Source organism: Apteryx rowi, unplaced genomic scaffold, assembly GCF_003343035.1.
Source record: "Apteryx rowi isolate R43461 unplaced genomic scaffold, aptRow1 scaffold_13, whole genome shotgun sequence".
Classification (NCBI taxonomy): domain Eukaryota; kingdom Metazoa; phylum Chordata; class Aves; order Apterygiformes; family Apterygidae; genus Apteryx; species Apteryx rowi.
The window spans coordinates 5141795-5165731 of NW_020447530.1; the positions used below are offsets into that span (position 1 = coordinate 5141795).

A 23937-nucleotide genomic window follows, 5' to 3' on the forward strand; every position below is an offset into this window, starting at 1 on the left:
GATCTCTCGGAGGTGATCTAGAAACTGCAGCCCAGACAGTGCTCTAGAGCTTCCCATGCTGCAGGCAGCCCAGAACCCTCCTCCTGGGCAGCAGGCAACCTAGAACCCACAGAGGCCACCCAGATCTTCCCCGGTGATCTAGAACCCCCAAGCACCCAGGCAAGAGGTGTCCTAGAGCCCCACTTTGCAGGCGACCTAGAACCACTCCTGGATCTAGAACCCCACAACGCACTCTAGAGCCCTTGGCAAACTAGAGCCGCCTGTAGGTGGTGGCCTAGAGCCCACTCCCCCTGTAGGTGACCTAGAACCACTCTGGTGGGTGCATGTGTGTGGGAGGAATCTAGAACCCCAGAAGGTGCTCTAGAACCCTCGGTGATACAGAACCCCCTCCCCATACAGGCATCCTAGAACCAGCCCGGCAGGCAGGAGGCAATCTAGAAGCCTGCGAGGTCCTCTAGAACCCTCGGCGATCTAGAACCCTCGCGGGTGCGCGTGGCCCGGCCCCGCCCCTTGCCCCGCCCCCTGCGAGGGGGCGGGAGGCGGTGCTGAGCCCGCCGGAGCGCGGCCCCTTTAAGAGCGGCCCCGTCCCCTTTACTCTATGTTTACATAACAGAGCGAGGCCGTACCACTCGCGGCCAGTGGAGGGGGGGGGAGAGGAGGGAAAGGGGCGGAGCGACGCGGCGCATAGCCCTGCCCCTCTCGCCCCCCTCTCCCCCTCCTCGGGCGATGAATGGGAGCGCGGCGCGGCGGGCGGGGCCACGTGTGCACGGGGGGGCGGGGGCAGAGCGCGGCTTTGCTCCTCCCACCCCCTGCCGGGGCGAGTTGGTACGTCCCCCTCGGCGCTCCTCCCCCCCCCCGGCGGGTGTAGTGGCCGTTGTCGGGCGGCCGTTGGCTCAGTGCGGGGCGCAGCGCGGAACCCGCTCGGGACTCGCCCCCCGCGGCGGCGGCGGATGGGACTGTAGCAGCGGCGGCGGGTGACTTCGCGGCGGCCCCATGTTTTCCCCCAGCCAGGAGGAGCACTGCGCCCCCAACAAGGAGCCCGTCAAGTACGGGGAGCTGGTGGTGCTGGGGTGAGCGCTGCGCAGGGGCGCCGCGGGGAGGGCGGCGGGGGGGCGCCGTCCTGAGGCGAGCGGCGGGAGGGGGAGGCGGGTGCCCCCCCCCCTTCCCGCAGCGCGCGCCGCCCGCGGGGCGCTTTGTCTCCCCCTCTGAGGGGAGGCGCGAGACCCCCGGTGGGGGGGGGGGGAAGGGGGGCGCGCGGCGCTTCCCGCCTCCCCCCTCATCCGCCGCGCGGGGCGGCCGTTGGGACCGTTGGGGCTGCGGTTGCTGCGCTGTTCGTTGCGCGCGCGCGTGTCCATGTGTGTGTGTGTGCGCGTCCGCCGCGAGTAACTTTCCCCGCGGGAGGAGCGGGGAGAGGCGGAGGGCACCTCGCGGCGGGGCCGTGCGGGGCCGCCGCGGCTCGGCGGGCTGGAAAGAAACTTTGTGCGGGGCCCGGTGGGGATTGGGGGCCGCCGAGCGAAGTTGCTGCGTGAGGCCTCCGGGAGCCCCCGGCCCCGTCCGCCGCCGCCGGGGCCGCTCGCAGGTGCTGCCGAGCCGCGCTCCGCTCCTGCAGCCGCTCGCCGAGCTTCCCCTGGCGGTTTCTCTGCCCTCGCCGCTGTGCGCTCCGAGAGACGGCGTCCTCTTTGCAGATTGCAGGGGAGATGACTTTGGAATTAGGAGGAAAGGCGGGGGGAGGAGGAGGAGGAGGAGGAAGAGGAGGATGGAGCGCTTATATTCAGATTCGTAGTGGAAATGTTTATTTTTCTCGGCTTGATAGGGATCTTAAAGTAATCCGCTTGGTATTATGTTCTTGCCCTGCTGTTAAAGCTTGAAGCCTTTCTGCTGAACGCCGTAGAAGCAGATGAGAGAGAAGCATCTAAGCCGTGCTTGTTGGGAACCTTTGTGAACCTTATAAGAGATGTTTAATTTTGATAGTTTAATATCTAGAAGCATATGGTTAATGGAATAATTTTGAGTAATAAATAGATTTCCAGCCAGCCATGAAGCAGAACAGTTAAAGCCTTGCTGCATTATTAAACCTCCCCCAGAATCTGTTACATACTTGCTGGAAGGTCGTAGAAAACCTTATTCTTGTTTCTTAATTCTTTTTTTGTCAAGTCATTTCATAAAGAACTATGTTCACCTCTGCAACATGACTGAATGGCCAAGAGCAAATAAAAATAGCAGTCAGGACTAGGTAGCTGAAATGTCCAATGGTGTACCTTTTTTTTTCCTTAGGGGATGTTAAATGTTGCTTATCACAAGACTATGTCAAGATATAGTTACCATGGAATAAAATTCAGCTGTTACCATGAATGTGGTATGACTGGTACTTAAAAGACTTGAATTTAAGTCAAGTAACTTGATTTAAGAGAAATATCCATATCAAGCCAAATTTAATAAAGGAATGTTCTTACTGTTAGAATTGTGAACATGGAGGGTAACCTCTGCTGTGCAACACTCTGTCTCTAACAATAAAATCATAGTATAATGTTGAATCTTTAATTAAATTAGAGTGCATAAATTGATGTTGTGCTGCAGAGGCTTTCTCTGCACAGCTGGAAGCATTTTCCTTTCTGTTGCTTTACTATTTTTAGCAGCAGTTGAAAGTACAGAAGTATGAAATGTTTTGGCTTTGATCTTCACCATAGCAAAGTCTGATATGCTTCTCTGTAAACATTAATATGCATTGATCTTGGCTTATAGGTTCTGGTAAAGGTCTTGATCTTCACAGTTGTGTGTTGAAACATGCCAATAAAATTTAAATAACCTCAGTAGTTTTATAGAATGGATAATATTCAAGAACTAAACCCAGTCACGCTGAGTTTGTCTTCTGGGTGTTATATATAAAAAGGCAAACAAATCCTCTTTGTAGTACAGTTGCCAATAAGTCTTCGAACTGGCAGCTGAATCTTTCTGTGGCTAGTATATCTTTGTAGGCTACCTTAAACTACTTTGAAGCACGATAAGGCATTGGCCATCAAAGTTTCCTGACAAAATATAGTTGGTAGACCTAATGTAGAAATAGGTAGATGTGGTAGGAGAAAGTCAGAGACTGCAGTTACTTCGGTAATTACCCCTTCCACTTCTGGACCAAAGATCAGGGTTTTAAGATCGGTTTGACATTTTTAGGAGTTGATTACACATTTCCTATCAGAGATGTCTGAAATGTTATATGTAGTGCCATAAATAATACAAACTCATAGTTTTTTTGTTTTTTTTTTTTTTCTTAGTGACTCAATGCTTGTGGCTAGGAACTCTTGGAACAGCTTGAGCATCTGTTCTGTTTTCTTTTAAAAATAAAGGGGGGGGCAGAAAAACTTCTGAAATTTCTTAATACCTTTTTTTATTAAATTCTTGTAATCTGGAATTCAATTTAAATAAGACTGTGTAAACCTGCTCTCCTCTCCAAAGTGAAACTGAGACTCTGAACTGCCAGAGCCAAGTATCACAGCTCTTGTTATAATTGCTTGATTAAAATGATACAGTGACCTCACAGCTAGATTTTTAAAAACTTGTTGTTGTGAGACGCTATGTAGCTTAAGAAAGAAAACATTGATGTTGATGAAAAATTTCTATCTTGAGCTGTAAGACTTTTAAAATACTTGGTGAAAATGATGATGTACAAGGAAATTAACATACCTGGCAAACTGCTGAAAATTCTATTTCTAAGATGGCAAAACTTTCCCTCTCTCTTTTGCTCATACTACATCTTAGCAGTATTAAAGTAGAGTTGTTCTATACTTAACTTTTAAATCAAGGGGAAAGTGTTCTTTTGGCAATAGGTAGTTCTCCTACAAGAATGCGTTCATATTTTCTCGCAGTTGTTGTGATTGCTTGTCTTCATGTTAATGTGATGAGAGGATAAAGCCTAACATGTTTGAAGTCTGTCATTGCTGCAAATACGTTTCTAATAACCTTTTCCCAGTAGTCCGTTAGGTATTTTCTATAAGTGATGTGGCAGTTCATATTTGGTCAAGATTTTGTTGAGGTTTACTTAATGTTGTTGTGAGTAAAAGCAGTTTATATAAATCAAGCCAGACAGGTCAAGATGCATGGTAAAGAAGAGATCTGGTTGATTGTGAATGGCTGCTTGTAGTGTCATCTGTTCACAAAAACCTATGCATTTCTTGATGAAGAGGAAAAATTAATAAAGTTTTTTTTTTTTAAAGTATATTTGAAGTCTCCTCAAAGTACGAGACTGCTATATATTTCTTGGAATGCAAGGCTGGAGGGAGTTATGAAYGAGATGCTGAGTACTTTAACAAGAATCTGAATAGGGTGTGACAATATTATTATTAAACTCTTTTTCAGTATCCCTCATGTGACTTATTGAATATGTTATATAATACAGAGCAACTAATGGTTAAGAACTCTGCTAGGGAAAGCAAATGAAGTACTGTCCTATCCCCCTCCTCCCCCCAGCCTGAATTGTACTGTGAAGACTTGATTCTAATGCAGTGGCCTTCTAGCCAGTATGGCCTTGTCTTGCGCAGTGAGTGCTTGTCTTTGGCTGTGTGTGGATATATTTCACTGGCGGCAGTTGTCAATGGTCTGGTGCCATTCAATCTCTTTCTCTTCCTCTGGGACTTTGTGAATGTAAATATGTAGCTTGAGCTATGGGAATATGTCTTTGCAGACTTTTCTGGTATTTAATGATGCTGGTGAGTAGTTCTAACTTCTCAGAAAAGTTGCTTGATTAAAATTAGGCAAGCTGAAGGAGGAATACCAAGGAAGTTTAAGTCTTAGTCAATGGTTGAGCTCTCTAGCAGTAGAAAGATTTTGGCCCTGATACTAGATCCGCTGAATTCAGCATCTTACCAACAATTCTAAGGAACTCTGGGTTGAGCTTCTAATAGGCCAGTGAAGTATGTGTGTGTATATACACACACAAATATATAGTTTGTTTTATAGACTTTGTGAATTTTGCGATGTATGATCAAAATTTTTATTTAACTAGACAAAAATAAGGGCTGTCACTCAGTGTTGTTAGAGTGGTCTCTTTGAAATCACTGTCAGCATTCTATCTATACATTTTCCAGAGTCAACYGTTGAAAAATAAATGAATCTGTTAAATTAAAGGCTGCAGTGCCCAAAGGGACAAGTATGAATTGTTATTTGGGCTTTGTTTAATGCAGACCGTTGAACATCCTTGAATAAACAGGCTGTAGTTCTGCTTGAATTCAACTTTTGTGGGTGGGGGAATCTTGAGTCTGGGGTTACAGTGATAAATTCTACCATAACTTTTGGGAAGTTGTTCTGAATGATAGACTGTGTTATACTTTGATCAAATTTAGATTTGAAATGTGTTGTTTCATGTTAATCTGAAGGGACCTGCATTTTTAAACTTCTGTTTCTCATGGGCTTTTTCTGACTGATCAAAGTTACTTCTTAACTGCTACCTCCTTGGTGAGTTAAAGCTCCTTAAGTGTTTCCTACTTTTAAGCATATTTCCCGTCCTCAAATTGTCTGTTTGGCTTTTCTTTGAACTCCTTTTGTTAATCTTCCAGAACTGCACAGCAAGAAACTAATGTGTTTTTTCAGTAATGTTGTCAAATACAGAAACAGTATAGGCTCTATACATGTCTTTATCTATTTGCTTCCCTTTATGTGCCAAAGGGGCAGGGTCATCTGGGCCACAGCATTAGACTGGGGTCTCATGTTGCACTTTCCATGGATTTGCTGTTTGATATAAAGCTAAAACTTTGTGTAATGCTTCTGTAGTTTTCTATACTGTACAGCTTAGATAAGTTACTGAGACTGCTTTTAAACCTTATTTAAAATGTACTTTAGGCTTCATTTAAAGGAGTGTCTATAGCAAATACTAATAATGGTAGCCCCCTATTAAATATCTTAATGTCATTCTTACCTCTGAGAAGTGTTTGCTTTAACAGCCATAGTTGGAATCTGCTGTTCTGCAGAAACTATATATATATATATATATATATATATGTATGTATAAAAATTTTGATATTGAGAATTGCTTCTTGGAGACCTTTGAGTGTCAGTGCTTATTTTATGATAGAGCTTGTATGCCACATATTGAGAAAGCGATCAGTGCTAGTTCAGGGCTTACAAGCAGATTAATCAAACACCAGAAATATTGTCTGAATAGAACATTGACTACACTGTAGAAAAAATAATAGAAAAGATAGTAGAACTGGATTTGAGGAAAGAGTCATGGATTTTTTTTTCAATGAAAGCTTGTGTATGGCTGAGTAGAGCAAAGGTTTTATTTCGTTGATGCTAAGAAATAAAACAAATCGGAGTTGATTCTCTGTGACTGTCCTATTTCTTGGAATACTTTTGACTTTCTTGGAGTGCAGATTTATATCCAATTGTAGGTTTTATTCACAGCATCTTGATACCGATGTAAAATTGGGGATCAGGAATTTCAAACTCTAGAAGCTAAAATCTACATATGCTGAAGCAAATCAGAGTATCACACATCTACTTGCTTAATGCTTATTGTAAAAAGGAAAGTGAGTGCATTCTAGAAGTTAAACTGTAAACCCCCTTGGCATCTACTAGTAGATCACATGTATGGAAGTGGAAAAGACTCTTAAGATATAGAAAACGGGTTTTTCAGACTTGTTTTCTCAGAGTGAGACTTTCTTGCCTTTGACTGATGCACTTCTCATGTGAAATGAAGAAGCTGCTACATTCTTCCCCTGGCAGAATCAGTGATGCATAGTTTTCCGTTTTTACTTGAAATTTATAAATGAGTGGACATCATAAGTCCCCCTTTTCTACTTTAAAAATATGCTTATAAGACTAGAAATTACTTTCTAGGCTATTAAGATCTGTATTTTTTTTTTCCTGAAAGCAGCATATTGTTTAAGGTATTTCATGCTCCCTGTTAAAAGCAGGCTGTTTAAAAACTGTGATTACAAGGTTGCTTGAGAACAGTGTTTCTCATAAGAAGTCAGGAACTTTTTAGTATCCAGTTTAAGCTAAACCATAGTAATTTTATATTCATTTATTATGGAGTTAGTGCTGCCCTTTAACTTGCTTAGTCCTTATTCCTTGGTAGTGACAGCGCATACCAACCTGGTACTTTGAGTAGATGTAACCTTCTTCTCTTGTACTCCAAGCTAATGATAAGCTGTGTGTATATAGTACGGCACTGAGCCTGAGCCAAATGCCTTGCTGAAGGTATGGTTTGTTAGTTCAGAGTGCCAGCAGAGAACTTTTACAACTGCCTGCAAAATGCTGTAGACGTGCCTGTAGGCAACAGCTGTTTAGCTAGGCTGGACTGGCCATTGTCTTGCGTCCTGTTTCTTGGAGGTATTGTCTGCACTTGGCTCTAAATTTGTCTTGAGTATCCGTGATTAGAATGAGTATGAAACTTTCCAAAGGAGACACCCCTAGCATGTTGTGCAGCGGCAGTCTTACCTCACAGGCTTCTAGAAGAAGTGCTTCTCATGACATAGTCTGGGGTTGTATTTGGTTCTTCTACAGTTGTTGTGTTTGTGGCTCATTTGTCCTGTAGTCGGCTGTTTACTATTAAAAGCAGAGAAAGTAGAGGAGGATTCAGTCTGAGCTCCCAGCTTGAAGCAGAAGCTCTTCTTAGTTTCTGGGTGTACTTTGTATTGTCAGTTGTATTTGTGCTGTTGGATATCCTAAAGCCTGGGTTGAGGATGCCTTTCAGTTTTGTCAACAAAGGTTGTCAGTGTGTATCCTCACTCTGTTCCGAGGCCGCCAGTGAAAAGTTCATGAGGCTTGTCCAATGATTAAACCTTGAGGGACAAGAACAGCAACTCTGGAACAGAGAGCATGCCTACTTCCAGAAAGACTTGTAAGGCAAAACTTTCTTTTTTTTTTTTTTTTTTTTAATATAAATACTTTAGTATGTGTGTTCTCACATTTGTCACTTCTGTGGCCTGCGTATGCTAATGCTGCATTGAAGGGGTCCCTCTTTTCTTTTAAATGACTTCTTTCTCTCTTGACAAGATGCTGTTCAGAATTTTATGCCTCCCTTATCTTTGAGTATAAGCTACGATACTCCGCCAGTTCTCTTCTCTTAAAAAGTAAAACTCTTGAAGTGTCTCTACTGGACTTGGGTTATTTTTGCTGAAACACCTTTTATTGCCTTAGTAGGAAAGAGTTTGCTCACTCTCTGAATTAGATTAAAGGTTGTTTACGTGCTGATGTAATTGTGTCACTTGTACCAGGATGTATTTTGTGTTTTTACTACTTAACAAGTCTACTGCAGTGAGGTGTGAAACTCTTCTCCAGTTGAAGGCTACTTTGCATTCCTTGCTGAAGAATGACAATTCTCATTTTTATTAGTCTGTATATTACACCATGTATGTTGTAGACCATATAGATGTTTAGCTTCATATAGGTTATTACTGGGTCTTGAGATTCTAGCAGCATTCAGACACTTTGGGGAACCAATTCCTAACCTCTCTGGCAAGCTGTAAGTAACATCTGGAATTAGACTATTTTAATCCTATCACTCAGTAGCCTAGAATAGGTCTTGGTCCTCTTATTAAGCAAATAGCACTAAGTCTAGAGCAGTAGGGGCTTCCAAAGAAGCAGATTAGTGTGCTTTTAGGAGGGGGGGGGGGAAAAAGGGGGGGAGGGGAGAAGAGACACCCTGGGCAGGGGGAAGGGTAGCAGTCAATAAGCTGTTCATGTAACTACAGATGGAAATCATGGCATTGGGAATTCAGTAGTAAGAGAACCTACTTTGGGTTTGACTGACTTTTCAAAAGAGACATCTTTCTACTGCCCTTCTCACAAATAGCCCTTGATGTCTAGAGCTGATAATGGAGCTTAAGATACAAGATGATGTTTATATAGGAAATCTTTACACAGCAAAGCTTGCAACAGTTGTAATATAAACGTTCAGAGCCTTTGAAAATTGTTACTGAGGGGAGGTGTGGGAGGGGAATCTTGGGGTTTGGTATGATTGGGTTATAAATGATATGTGTGAACATGGTGACACTGGACTTGTATTGTCTTGGTGTAGCTTTTAGTAACTTGTTCTGATTAGTATAATTTCTGTTCCTAAATATAGGAGCCTTCTGAGAAGTATATGCAAGCATCAGCTGTTTCACACTGAACTTCTGTTCAGTTCTCCAAGGCCAGAATATGAAGTTCTGTGAGGTCAAGCAAAAACACACATTGAACTTCTTAATGGCTGCAATTATTAGATCATGGTGCAGAATGAATAATTCGCTTAAAGGTTTCCTCTGTTTCCCAACAGACATTTCATATTGGTGAAATAGACTGTAAACAGAAGTAGTAAAAATGGATGCAAACAACATCTAGAATGTTTGTTTCATTTAAAACAAGGAGGTTTTGAGTTAAGCTGGACTTGATTAGGCATGGCATGAGGGTGCTAATTGCTGAGAATCTATTAGACACACTTCTGTCAATAGCAGTTTTTGTCTTCCCTAGGTAGGGAAAGGGAGCAAGCCCTGTTTAGTGCTTCTGAAAGTGATTTACTTTAGTTGTCCCCTTCCCCCCTTCCCCCCCCCCCCATTTAACAATATCACCTTCACTATGGACTTAGGGGTGTACTGAACTGCCTCACCAAAGGAATGGGAGTGAGGAAAGAAAAGTTAGAGGTAATTGGCGCATAGTATGTTTCAGGGAGAAAGCCAGCCAGCATTGTGGTCCTCTACTGGAGTATCGCAGTGTTAACTGATCCCCGCTGTTGTAAATTCTACTTTTTGCTCTTTATGTACAAGGAATGAGGACAAAGAAGCATTGGCGTAGTCTTTCTCTCTAACTGGTCAACAACATTTTGGAAGGAAATCTTCATATTCAACTACAGTGATGTGGTTAGTGGGCTTTCAGATTACTCTTCGCCCTGAAACATGTATGCTGTCTTTATTTTATAATCCAACAAGCTGATAAATTGTCATGAGAAAACTTTATTCTTCAAGCTGGATGGCTTTAGTTGTGCCTAGCAAACAGGTAGACTTTAAATGGATGAGTTGTATCCTCTTAAGGCACATAAATGTCATGGAGTAAGACAAAGTGGTACTAACTGTGAAGACAATTAGTCACTGTATGAAAGTAAACAAATTGAAACATATAAAGGCTTGAATCTCCAGTTGTGTATTACAAATAAACTAGAGACCAAATGTGCAAACTCTCTAGCACGTGCCTTTAGGAAGAGTGAAAGAACTGTTTAGTCTAGACACAGAAGTTAATGGGCTGAAACTTTGATTTAAGCACAGCTGTATTTCTTTACGTGGAACAGCAAGACTTTATTTTGATTGTCGATGTCTCATTTAGTAATAGTGGAGTCATACCCTTTGAAACAAAAGTAGTGTGCATGTGTTCTCCTTTAGTGTGAAAGGCTGAACTGCTGAAAGATATTGAGAATTGCACAGTTCCTGTTTCGCTGCACATTCTGTGACAGAGACATCTATTTGAAGTGGATTACTGTAAGTTTTTTCTGGAACATTGGTTAATAAACCAAAATGTTGTTGTATTTCCAATTTGCCTTCCTTCCAGTCCATGCTTGACCTCTGAAAGCAAACAGCTGTAAAATTCAATGCTCAGGTTCAAAAATCACTTTGATGTTGCAGAGGAATCTTTCAGATTAGATATGATTTATTATCTTGCAGTAATAGTCCTTTCCTTCCCACTAGAGACATATAAGACATATTCTAAATGACTTAAAATTTGGTGGATGCTTTTAAAAAATAAAAAAAATCCTAATTTGGTGGAATAGTATCCAAGTGCATCATGGAATGAGTTCTAAATTGATGTATTTTTTGCTAGAGAATTTCATTAAATGGGCAGTTGATACCTCAGTGTCTTTCCCCCCCCCCCCCAAAAAAAAAGGGCAAATTTTGCAAATCAAGCAGGTTGATCTTGGGGCAAATCTGTGAGGAGGCAAGCTTTGGTTGAGATGAGCAGCTGAGTGAAGTAACTTCTTCTGTCAGAGCTAAATCTTGATAGGTAATTTTGTCAATAGCCAAACATATTGGTTTTGCATGGTTGCTGGGTTTTTTTCTCTCTTTTTTTTTTTTTTTTTTTTTTTCCTCCTTCTTCAGCTGATCTTCCCTGGGCTAAGAAAAAGTCTGAAACATGAGAGGCACCTTTAAACCCTGTTGAAAGGCCAGCCACCTTGGAATGGTAATGGCAAACTTGCTTCCATAGTCAGTGTCTGTGGAAGCTGCAATGGTTTATTCTCATGGACTATGGTGAAATTTTTTTAGGTAAGGTGTCTAGCTGGAGCCACTGGGATGCAGAATGCAAGTTATTCATATGGTGTYAGGGTTTTTTAGATAGACTCCTCAATTTATTCTCAATTCCAAAAAGATTTCTTAAGTAATACTTTTTGATAGTGAACCCCAGACCCCATTTAAAGACTTTGACAGAGCTTTTCCACCCCCCCCCCCTTTTTTTTTCCTTTGGGAGACAAGTGTGTGGTGTTGTGTGTGTGTGTGAGAGTATTTTAACAATCTGCTTGCTGTCAGAGCAAAAGAGCCTTAACTTCTGACTTTTGTTTTGTGCCTTACTTCTAACGTTTGAGCATGAAATGCTGCTGTTACATTGCTGGCTCAGCCCTGCCTTATCTCTTTAGTTGCACAATCACACTTCCAGCTGCAATACTTGAGTGCCATGTATCTTGTTTTATTGCTGGTTTTGGGTTTCCAGTATGCAGAGAGTGGTATAATATAGCAAATACCTTTCCATGTAAGGATGCAAGGAAACTGCAAAATACAAAGTTCAGTTCCCTCTGTAAGCAAAGCTGGGGTTTAAGCCATTAGCAGGATCTAAGTCAAGCTTTTAATAGCTTAACATATCCTCCTAGTTTATTATGTGCTATGTGACTTTAAATTCAATTCAGGAGTTGGCCTCTGATCATATATTGTTAGTTTAGTGCCTTAATCTTCTTGAAGAAGAATGGTTTATATTAAGGTTTCTGCTACTGGAAAATTCTCGGCATAGACAGAGCAATTGTAAAATAATACCTTCTTAAGGAGTAAGCAGATCTTCTGGTGGCAAAAGTGATTTGCTTGTTCTCTTCTGGGCATTTCATAGTCAGTGCAGGCAGGAAGGAACTGGATTTTTGGATTGGCTGGATTCCAGCTGCAAACTATTCAGACCTAAGCCACAAAAAATATGGGCTGATTCTTAAGTTTTGGGCAGACATAGCATTGAGAAAAATCAGCTGTCTCAGTTCTGTGAACTGATGAAATTTGTTGTGAATGTGTCAGATGGTAAGTGTGATGCTTTGTGCAGTGTAAAGTTCCAGAAATATAGTAAAGATCAGTTTGTCATGCATAAGTCAAGCGAGTAGAACGTTTAGTTGAGTTAAAAACTAAAAGATATTGGTAGGTGTGTGTGATCCTCTTTAATATCCAGAAGATAAATGTATTCATTTGAAAAAGCAACCGTTTGTTCATGAAAATCAGAAATGCAATATGACTTTCTCATCGTTACCCCATCATTGCCACCGCTCTTACATTGTCCTCATCTAGTTCACGTATAAATGATAGTAAGTGTTCTTTGTTTTATTTACTTAGGTGAAGGTAATTTACCACTTACGTTCATGATTAACTTGGTATAAAGAGAAGTCTGGTTAGAGATAATCTTAACATCTCAATGCTTTCTCCTTTCATTTTCTTCCTTCTTCCACTCCTAGGCTTTTTGTTAGGGTCTTCCAGTTTCTGGAGAAATGGAAGTTTTAGTTGATGTACAAACCTACCCAGAGTGTGAAATATTAAAATTTAGTAGTCGGAGCTGTTAAAAGTACAAAATACGTTGTATAGCCTGCTATGCTTGTCAGGATTGTTTCATTTTCTTATTGTTTGTTCTTTGATTCCTCTTTCATTATCTGGACTTTTTTTCCTAAAGGAAAGACTGTTCAGTTCTGCAATTCAATTTGGAATAAATTAAGCATAGTTCAAGGCTGGAGAAGTTCTGAACAGGTTGCCCATTTCAAACCGATAATGGTAGCTGCTTGGAGCTTTTAGAATTGCTTGAAAGCATTTAAGTGAGGTGGGACAAGCTGTTTAAGGAGCTGATGCTACTTTGAGACATAAAGGGCGCACACTGGATAGAGGCAGGAGAATAATGTATTTAGCTTTAGGATGATGACCCAAACACAGACGGAATAAAGTCAGATGTCTGAGGTAGATACTGCTCCCTGCTGTCTAGGCAGCCTTGTTGCTGAAGGACACCACATCCTCAAATCTGCTGGCACTATTAGCTCCCAGTTCCCATCGTTTTCCACCTGCCTCTGAATGCTCAGTGATTTACTGAAAGATGCAATGGCAAGTGAGGTTGTAGTCTCTAAGTGGAAATGAAATATGTCATTGAACTGATTTTATTCCAAAGCCTTCCAGTGCTGTTTGTGTTCTGCTGAGGAAAGTCTGTAGCGCGAATTCCCCCACTGCCTGGCTTTGGTGGACATCAGAGAATCCATGTGACTGTTATTGCCCTGCCTCTGAGAAAAACTTAATTGGAGCTGTCGACTTACTAGACAAAGAAGGAATCCAACTGCAAAACGTGGACCCAGAGGAAATCATGCTTTGCTGGTTCTTTGGATCATGACATGCCTTGTTTATGACTGTTCTTTTTCACTGCTATTGCTTTGCCTCCACTGCTTGTCATACTGGTGGGACATCAGCTTTGGCTGATGCACTGTACGTAACTAGTATGAAGAGGAGTGGATGCCTAACAGTGTTAGAGACCCTACTGGCAGCCTGGGTCACACCATAACCTCTGTCCCGGCGGTGTGAGGAGAAACTCGGTATAGTAAATGTGTTCATCATGTAGTACTCCAATAACTACCAGAAAGTCTTCTATGCAAAGGCGCTGTGCTGTGCCTTTGAAAAGGACTTAGAAAAGCCTTAATGAGAAGTGTACTCCATGAAGCACTTTCTATAGAATGCTGGTCTTGTGGTGCTGCTTTGGATCAATTGGATTCTAACTGTTCTTTTTAGGGGGGAAAAAAAGAGGTCCCTGAAGACCAACTCTTTCAAGTGTCTGCTTTCCTTGGAAAACCAGCTTTTGGGAGGTATTTTAAACAAAACCCGAAACTTTGTTTTGGGAATTGCAGATGTCATGTGTAGTTCAGCAGCCTTATGCTTTACCTCTCATGTATGAGCTCAGTTCAGAAGCCAGACTAGTATTCTGTGTTACTCAACATACACAATAAACACTTTGGGTTTAAAACTTTCTGGAGGGGGGAAAGTTGCACTTTCCAAGTGGTTATGAAACAGCCTAGATGAAGATTTTTGTCCTTGGCCAAAAGTCCAAAAGAAGTTTGTTTGCGTTTTCTCCCCTGTGACTGTCTCTCTCTAGCAGAGTTAGAGCTTGTTCCATTATAGTGGGCAGTTCCAGAAGATACACTTCTAAATTTTACAGACTGAGATATTAAGACAGGCTGATGGGATGTGAATGCTTCCATATGGTATTCCTGTCTTCTGCTACCTTCAAGATGGGAGAGCAAAGGCACCTCCCTACCAGGAGATTTCCACATAATGGAAGCAAATGCTACTGCTCTTGTTGTTGTTTTCGATAGGGCTGTAGGAGGAAAATAAAACAGTTATGGGAGAGCTTTACATTTGGTGTCTTATGGGTATAGTGCCAAAGTACTGGCAGGGTAGCATGGGAATGTGTTCTTCATTTTCTATAATATATTAGCAATCTCTTTGTGTGGACAAGGGAAAAGAGACAAGAATTTAGGTGTTTGCAAAACCCATGTAAAAAGGGAAGAGACTGTGGGTAGGTTGTATTTGTCCTTGGGCATCCTCACATGCTTGGGTGGGGGGGGACCTGCAGAACTTCTTACTGTCATGTTACTCCCCCATCCAGTTGATAACAGCTTCTCATGGCCCAGGTGCACTTATGAGGAGTGATGTCAGGTACAAAAACTTCTGAGGGCAAAAGGGAATCTCCTGAGGCAACCAGCTGCAATTGATTATTTTATTTTTCTCTCTCTGAACTAGCTCTTTTTGGACTATGTTTTGCTGGGGAATCCACTTCCAGTTTCAGTCCTGGGCTCATGAGCCTTACTTTTACAGCTGAATTTCTGTTTGGCTTGCAAATGCTAATTTTAGGTCCTGTGATGCTGTTTAGAATTACAGCCTTTGCTTTGGGAAATACTGTTTTAGATAGATCCTCTGCTATCTCGGTCAGGTTTGCCCTGTAGTGCTCCCTTGCCTTAAAAATCAAAGAAATCTAGATAAGTAAGGAGAAATGTATGGGGTGCCTTGATTTTAAAGCTGGGGAACAAAAATAGTAATAGTATGCTGACTGTCTTTGTGGATTTTGGCTGAGAAAGAACTGCACTTCCAAAGGAAGAAACTTATGAGGGAGAATTATATGCGGTTTTAAACTTGTTTTCTCTTCTACAAACCACTATGCCACTTATGCACATTACTTAGTATCTGTTGGAATGTATAAATACAAATTTTATGGAACTTCAGTATGTAAAATATCTAACTAAATTAGTCAGGCTGGATTAGCAGTACAAGTCAAGTACTTTTTTTTTTTTTTTTTTGAAGTTCTGGTTCTTCAAGAAACTTTGTCATTACCGAGCCTTCAGTATGGCTTTAGGGTTTTAATGGCTGCATCTGTGTATAAAGGCACTTTTGCATGATAAACTTGTATCTGACCAAACGTTGTCTTGCTGCAGCGCTGAAAATGGAGTGTCTGCCTATGTGCAGACAGTGGTCATACAAAATCTCCTGTTTGCGCAGCCATTGATTGGATTGCAAGCAGCTGCATAGTGAGGTTCTTCTGGAGGTCAGAATCTCTGTGGGTCTAGGCATGAAAGACTTGGAGAACATGTCACTTATGATTCCTATTCATACTCAGGAAGTGTATGCAGATACATCATAATTCGTAAGTATTTATGGGATCATCTTCTGAGATCAAGCTTCTCTAAAGGTTCCATGTTTATTCTGATGTAATATTTTTGGAGAGTCCTTTGAAGAGAAACAAAATCTCAAGTATTGTGTGGGTAGAAGTGTAGAACTGAAAAGGCTTGCTATCTCAAAGCTATTTAGATCAGACTTAGTTTTGCTGATCAGCTGTAAATATTTAACAGCCTTGCAAAACCTTCTCCTGGCTAGAGGTGACTGACTGATTAACTTTGTTATGGATTATGATAAAGGCAAATGACCAAGGCTGCTGTGAATTAGTAAGTTGTCAGGACATTTTAAGACTGAAGAAGATGTATTGAAGTCTAGTTCTCTGCATTACTGTATTTACTTCTGCGCTTTTTTTTTAAGACTTCGGAAAAAAAAAAAGAAGAAAGGTAGCTTCAGCTATGCAATAGTTCTTATTTACTTACGGTGTGCACACTGATCTGGTGGGTTTCAGGCAGTTTTTTTTAAACTGTGAGGGAAGAAATAATTCCTCCTGTATGCCTTTTTTTAAGGCACCTAACAGATCTGTTACCAAAAAAATAGGTATTACTTAGGTTTTTTGTCAGCTATTCTAAGTGTAACACTGCATTGCTCCTTTGTGTTTTCTAGACTTTGTGTTGTGCAGTTCTTCTTCCAGCCTCCTGTGTATTCTTTACCTCTCACTTGTGGTTTTATTTGCTACTTCTACCTCGCAGAATGCCCATTCTTCTTGTATTGTTCGGAGAGTAAGAGTTAAAAGCACACGCCTCTAACGTTAACTGTCACAGAATACTGCATGTTAAACATAATGACAGATCGAGTCTCAGCTAGGTTGATGCATCTGGTCCTAGGTGGTAGTGGAGCAGCCTTCTAAAATGTGTCAAAGCTGGAAACTTGCCACTTCCAGTTCTTGCTGGATTTAGAAGGCAGAAAAGTAACTCCTCATTTTTCCTCTTTGCCTACTTTGTCTAAATCTGCTTGGAGCAGGCCATGAAGTAGATTATCTTGTCTGAGACAGCTTGTGCCACTGTGGCTGACAATGATCATGTAACACCAGTGATATTAAGGAAGCTGCTGTGTTAAGAGAGACTGTAGTATTTGCCAGAGTACAGAAGGAAAACTGATTCTGTATTTTCTGTTTTAGATGCAAATATTTGGGATTCTGCTATACAGCTGGGATTGAACAGGGAGCTATGCATGTATAAAGCTGCCTTTTCCGTGGGAAGGCAAAAGGGATGCTAGAATTGATAGGATTTGACAAAGATGTTGCAGGTCAGATTCCAGTATTTGAGTGCTTCACTTCGTATTCAGTACACTGCCTGTGAGATCACCTGTATTCGCAAAATGGATGCAAACTTTCTCCTCCTTTGAGCTAAATAATACTGGAGTGAACCTTGGAAGATCCTTCTCATGCTTGACTCCTTGAAAAAGCTGCAAGTAACAAACATCCTGGAACTTCCTGGCCATGGAATCACAAAAATGATATTACAGCTGTTTGTATTTGGAAGATAACTGAAGCTATAAGAAAACTAGTGCTTTTTCTTATGAAAATGTGACTTGTCAAATTGTCCATAATAATGTTTTAGAGCATTTGGCTGCTCGTGAAATGAATTGTCTGGCCCAAATTGTTGTTTGAATCAAATGTAGTTTCTCTATAATGTCTAATGTAGTGACATTTCAGACATAGCATGGTGTCAGTCCTGTTTGCTCCTCAGGCTAAAGTTTGAATAGTTTGCTTTTGCATCTTCAGGCACGTATGAAGCACAGGTAGATAGGTTGGAAGCATGCTTGGTATGTCAGAGCAGGTGTATTTTGAGGTCTATTGTCCCATTACATTATATGAAATCTAATTTGTTTTAATTTTGAGACTTACAGCTTTTTTTGATCTGGTATTTAAAGGGAGTCTGTAAATTTTTTCCATATAAAAGCGCGTGGATCCAAAGTCTGTGGTGTCTTGGATAAACAGTCTTTCTCCTTCAGTACTTTTTCTCACATCAAAACCCAGCTGTGCATTGTACTTTCCTTTGAAAGGGATTTTGTGTTCATCTGACTTGTTTTGAATATAGTGAAAGCTAGATCTCACTTTCTATCATATTTATCCATATTTAGTTTAACAAAATGCTGTATCAAACAATTTCAGTGGCATTTGGCTAGATTATAGATAGTTCTTGGATGAATAGCATTTCTTCTTTCTAACCCCAAATCTCTCATATTATAGAAGATTCTAAACATGGTGCTTTGCCTACCTCCTATGCTCTTTTAGCTAGAATAAAAAGCATGCTTTGAAATGAAGTTGATTAGTTTATACCCTGCATTTTCTGTGCACTAGCATTGTAGGTTTTATGCAGTAGTGAATGGTTTTAGTTGACAGCTTTGGAGATGGGCTTAAAGCACTGAATAAAATTGCTTCCTTGTTAAATGAATGCTGAGGGGAGAAGTAAAAGGTTGGAAATAAGGATTGTTAAGGAAGTCATTATGTGAAAGAACTGATTCTTACCCTTTGCTTTCTAAAAGGAAAAAAAAAAAAACCCTTTGCATTCTAATGCTCTTACTTCTGGCATGTTACTTTATGTTGGAATTGATATGATAGTATCTTGAATGTTTGTGTGATTTTTTTTTTTTTCCCCTTGTTTTTTTTTTTTCCCTCTGCTTCCTTAATAAAGGCAATTGCTCTTTTTCCATACTCATCTCATGGTTATGGATGACTTCTAGGAAATACGTTGTAGGTGAGACTGCTCATTCCTGTCTGACTGTAGTGTTTAACTGGGTTGCCTATGTAGGTTTCCAGCTATTAAGTTGTTTGGAACTGTCAGGTTATTTGACTGCTTTACTTGAAGCTCATCCTGATGCTCTGGCATTCAACATAAGCATCCTCCTTTAGGCTCTTCTAGTGTACTAGCACTAAATCAAACTCTTGTGCTGTTTATATAGTTGTCATTCAGAAAATTACACAGCAAATATCCTCCATTATCGCGTCTTGAAATCCCTATTTCCACATTGTCATTAATACATGCAGTTGAAGATCTTAAATTTCTTTTACTAAACTAAGGTTGCAGTGCCAGCTGAAATTTCTACAGAAACTTGTCTTTCAGAAGCTGTGGGAAAGGTCTGCTGTCCTTGATTTTACAAGAGCAGCAGTAACAAAGTATTTTCCAGGAAAAAAATCTGGGGCAAGTAACAATTGGCTTATTAACAAAACCTTGACTGAAGAGAGTTATAAGAAGCTTCTGTAGTAATTTTTCCCCCTCCACCCCAGAAGACATGGCAACTAGCTTACACATGAGGGTCAAAATTGCATTCCTGACTGGAGCTCAACCTTTGTGTTACAAGTAGTTTTAGTAATAATGCCCTGATTCGTCTGTTCCTCACTTTCAGACTGGTTGCATTCCTTATATTTTCTTGATCTATAGAGGTTTTTTTCACATTAGTGAGGGAGACAATCTTGAAATAACAGAAGGGTTTTGGAATTTTGAAGCAAACGGGATCTGTAGTATAATTAAAGCTACTTAAAATTAGTTCTTGCACAATTAATTTGCTATTTGCTGCCTGATTGTGTCCTTTAACCCTTTTTAGATGGATTGAAGTTCATGTAGACCAGGTGTGTACTCTCTTGAGTTGTCTATAATCCTCCTGTTTAGCTTACAAAATAATCTGCTTTATTTTCTCTAAATACTCATTCTCTCTAAATCAAACTTAAACTTTTATTTTTATGTTGTATCAGGGTAAATTGGGAGAATATACCTGGTACTGACCTGTTCGTTCCCTTTAATGCTAGTTAGCACTAAAGTGTTTTTTCCCAGTCTGCCTTTCCATTCAGTTCTGCTGACAGTGGGTGAATGTATAGAGAGATAAATGGTTCAACAAAACAGCCCATGCATTAACCTAAACCCAAGTCTACCAGCTTCTATCCCTTAAGAAAGGGCAGGAAGAGGCTATAGCAGACAGGAATAGGCTTTTATATATTTTTCCAGTGAGGAGCACATGAACCAGAAGACCAACCAGTTCTGGCCCTGAACACCAGGGGAAAAAGCATGTTTTCCCCCACGAGAACCTCAGCTACTTCACATGTGACTTCGTGGTGTTTTCAGTAGATAAGGCTCAACTTAGTTTGTATACCCCATGAAGGAGGGAGGCAGTTTCTCTAGCATATATGATGTGTTGTAGGCACCTCTGAAGGACTCTGTCATGGTGTGCATAACCCTTTAACCAGGTGTTAAGCTAATCCACGCTTGTGATCAGACATAGAGGCTGGCTATACTTAAGGATAAAAGCACCATAAGCCTAGAATACAGCTTTTATGCAAGATTACTACTAGGTTCCTAATGGTATTGGGAGCAATTAGGAGTAACTTTTGAAGTGTAGTAAAAGATTTGTAGGAGTCCATATCTATACCAGACTTTGATAGTCAAACTGAGACTATTTGAAAAAAATTATCTCTAATCACGAGCCGACCATGCCAATTTGGCCTCCATTCTGAAAGCCAAGTAGTGCTCTTCTGCCTCATAACCATATGGGTTATCAGGTCAGTCTGCATTTCACTGAACCTCTGTAACCTCTTTGAAGGCTCTAGGATTGTACTGGTTGCAGTAAACTGGGAAGGCAGGCAGTACTGAAATTTGGTACTGGGAACTGAAGGCTTGTGGTGAACACGCAGTATTGATCACTACACTAACAGATATTCTAAAAGTACTCAAGAGGTGAATGCTTCATGATGTTTTATGATGGTAAATTGACTTCACAAAGGCAAGTTATAAGAATAAACACTTGTCTAGGGAAAAAAAGCTAGTTGTGATTGCAATTAGCAAACTCTGCTGTATCCCTTTCAGGAATAATCAAGTTCAGAGATGCAAAACATCCTGAATGTCCTCTTAACTGGAGGAAGAGATGAGATTCTTTGGGATTTTAGAACTTGCTGGTTTGGATTTTCTTGCTCTACAGGAAGACTGCTTTATTTAGCTGTGTTGCTGGTAGAGTGGTTAGGAGGCATTTATTCCTATAGAGATGTCTTGGCCAGTGGAGTCTGAGGTGGAACTATGTAAATTCCATACAGTCCAACAGGCTTGGACTTACTCCAAGGTTGCATAAAGTGAAGGTCCCCTGTCTTGGATCAGTGGCTCTTGTTACTCCAAGAATAGAAGCTTTGAGTAAATCATGAGTAAGCTTTCCTACAGTTAATATAGCAACAAAAATGCTACCCAAAGCTACTTTATTTTGCTGCTGTAACTCCTTCAAATGTTTTCCTTCAGAAGGAAACAAATCTGATGGGACTCAAATTTTCAAGCCCATGAATCTGCTGTGGAGAGGAAAAGAACATAGGTTTTTAATTTGGTGGGTTTGGCAAAACATACAGTAGGCTTGTTTTGATCTCTATCTCCCTCACTTGGTGCATGGGGACAATTTTAATTCTAAAGATGCTGAAGCCCTAGGATGCATCTGTTGAAGATGCATGGAACATTCATTACAGGGGTGGGCTTTTCAGACTTGCTTACAGAGAAATGTCATGGACAGACTGGATCAAGCCCTTGAGTTGGGAGTGGACTTAGATGACTTTTTGGAATCCCATCTAGTTGTTTTCTATGATTCAGTGATAGCAAGCAACTACATTTTGCCAAAGATATCTGCAATATAATGGGAAATTGCATCTTTGGAAGATGAAAGGGAACCTCCTGGTCAGTCTAGTCTTGTTAAGCTTCCTCTGAAGAATGGAAAAAACTGTCCTGGGTGGGTGGGAGAGCAGTATCTGGCAAGAAACCTCTACATTAGAGGCTTTTGATGCAATGTGTTGCAGTCATCCACGAARCACTAAAATGTTTGTCAAGTAGTAGTCTTGGACTGACTGCCAAAGCTTTGCTACAGGAGCAGGCTGACAGTTAACACTACTCCTGGTGATGGAGGCTGTTTCYGAGGCTGGAATTCTAATTCTTTATGCATGTAATAATCACATGGAAACAAGCTTAGAATTAATTCAGTTTTAATTGGAAGCTTGAGCTAGTATCTATAATATTAATACACAGTAGCTGAGAACTGACTTCAGAGGAGAAAATAAACCAATGTTATTTTGTTGGTAGGGAAGTACTACCTATCTTTGCTTTACCTGTTGATAACGCTTCCCAATGCTATTAAGTTTATGAGAATAACTTCATTGTCCTTTTTAACTGAAATTCTCAAATAACTGGCAGACAGGAACAGGTTGTTTTGTGAAGGTCTGATATAGAAAAACATACCTGAAAGAGAATGTGCTTTAAAAATAAAAATAAAAAATATCCCCAAACCATTCAAGTTACTTTCCTGAAATAATAAATCTCTACAAAATGAACTGTTCCAGCTGATGAGAGGAGTAATGGAGGCAAAGTGTGAAATAGTGGCAATGGTATGACATTAAAGGAGACATCAGTTCGTATATTCCTATGTCAGTGTTGCATATGTTGAAGTTTTCTTTTTGTATTTTGATATAAACTTTTGAGGCCTTTTTCCTTTCAATTTGTTTTCAAGGGAGTAAGTGTTGGCTCTTTCAGCGGAAGAGGGCTTTCCGATTAGTTGGGATTTTAGCCTACACTGGCAACATCCAAACCCAGAGCTTTTCGCAAATGTGAATAATAAAGGTTTAGGTGGCTAATGCTGTAGGTATCATGATACCTGTAGACTTGCAGTACTGCCAAAGGAATCTTTTGTGCCCTCTGTGCAGTTTTTCCCTTGTTGCTGATATAAGTGCTTCTTTGGTCTTGCAGTGAATCAGAGAGCAATGAATTGATGTGCTTTAAAACTTTAAAAATAAATCTGGCTTTGTTTCCCATTCATGTGAACCAGGGAGAGGAGAAATAGCATTGGAACAAAATAGCAAATGAAAGGTGAGACTGCTGCTTTTGGCAATGGTTTTGGTCCATACTAGTTCAGTGATGGTAAAAATATGGGGTAAGCACAATCTGTTGTTTTGGTATGTGCTGAGTATATACTACGGTATGATACCAAACAGGGAAGTAGAATGTACTTAAGAGGAGGAAAAATTCACTGAAGTCTGACTTCAGGATGAAAGCTATCAGTAATACTTCTTCAGCTTAGTTGTTTAGCACAGTGAGGATATGCTTTCTCTGGTGTGTTAGAGCTGTTGTAGCAACTGAACCGTAGCATGCAGCGTGCTCAAAGTTGAGTTTGTGAAATGGGATGGTTTGCATCTATACGTGACTGCATATGCAGTAGAGCTGTTAGTAGGAGCTGAAGAAGACAAAGTGAAATTATTCCTTTTTGCCCAGGAGCAAAAGGGACCTGTGAAAATTACCTACTTGTTTGTAGTCTCTTAGGCTGTATAGGTATGGAAAGATAATGGTATTTAAGTTTTATGATACTTTCTATTTTCATAGCATTATAGGAGAGACTTTATGTAGCCAATTTTTGTGTGGTATCTAGTAGGTACTCTCCTAAATCTTGGGGACAACATGCCTGAGTTGAAATCAGACTTTTCTAGGTGCAGGTCAAGTGCACCTAGAAAAGTTTGATTTCAAGTGCACTTTTTTTTCTAGCTTTGTTCCTAAATAACAGGTTTTGTGTACTCTTTACCACTGGCTAAGTCTGGTTCCTGGAAGAAATAAGCCTTATGTAATAAGCCATCATACGAATGATTCAGAAGCTGTTGATAGTCTCTGACGTAGTCAGCTAGGTTCCTACCAGACTTGAGGAAAATAGGGTCCTTGCATTGTAGGAGAGAACATGTATGTTCTTGCTTTCTAGACACCAGGAAATCCACACAGAGGAGAGGCTTTTACTATGTATCCTAACCATGGGAAAAAACTTAATTGGAGTTTGCATTCCATTATATGCCAAAATCCTCAACTGTTTGATGTAAATCTGTAGGAAACTGGCTTTGTTAATTATGGTGCCTGTAGCCTATGCCAGCACCACTCCCTTATTTGTGAGGAATAGTGCTTTCAATGGAGATAATTCTCCCATGAGGTTTCATAATGCTAGTTGTCCTGGTACTGCTGCCATTGAGAAACGTTTCGAAAAGTACAGGACTCCTCTTTCCACATGTGGTGTTCTGATGTTCTGGAACATCTGGAGAACTTCAGAAGTG

The 23937-nt window shown here is 40.7% G+C and overlaps 1 protein-coding gene across 6 annotated transcripts in view; it reads left to right on the forward strand.

Moving 5' to 3' along the window:
• The first annotated feature begins 845 nt into the window (after nt 1–845).
• Nucleotides 846–23937, forward strand: part of PELI2 (pellino E3 ubiquitin protein ligase family member 2) — a 97246-nt gene continuing 74154 nt past the window's right edge. For 2 of the 6 annotated variants that reach the window (XR_003251980.1, XM_026056248.1), the window contains exon 1: nt 846–1070. Coding sequence is in view for 4 of the 6 variants with exons in the window: in XM_026056248.1 (XP_025912033.1) it covers nt 994–1070 (77 nt within the window). In the remaining 2 variants the exon portion in view is untranslated. The remainder of the gene's footprint in view (nt 1071–23937) is intronic. The other 4 variants (XM_026056240.1, XM_026056239.1, XM_026056241.1 and 1 more) reach the window with 4 other exon arrangements.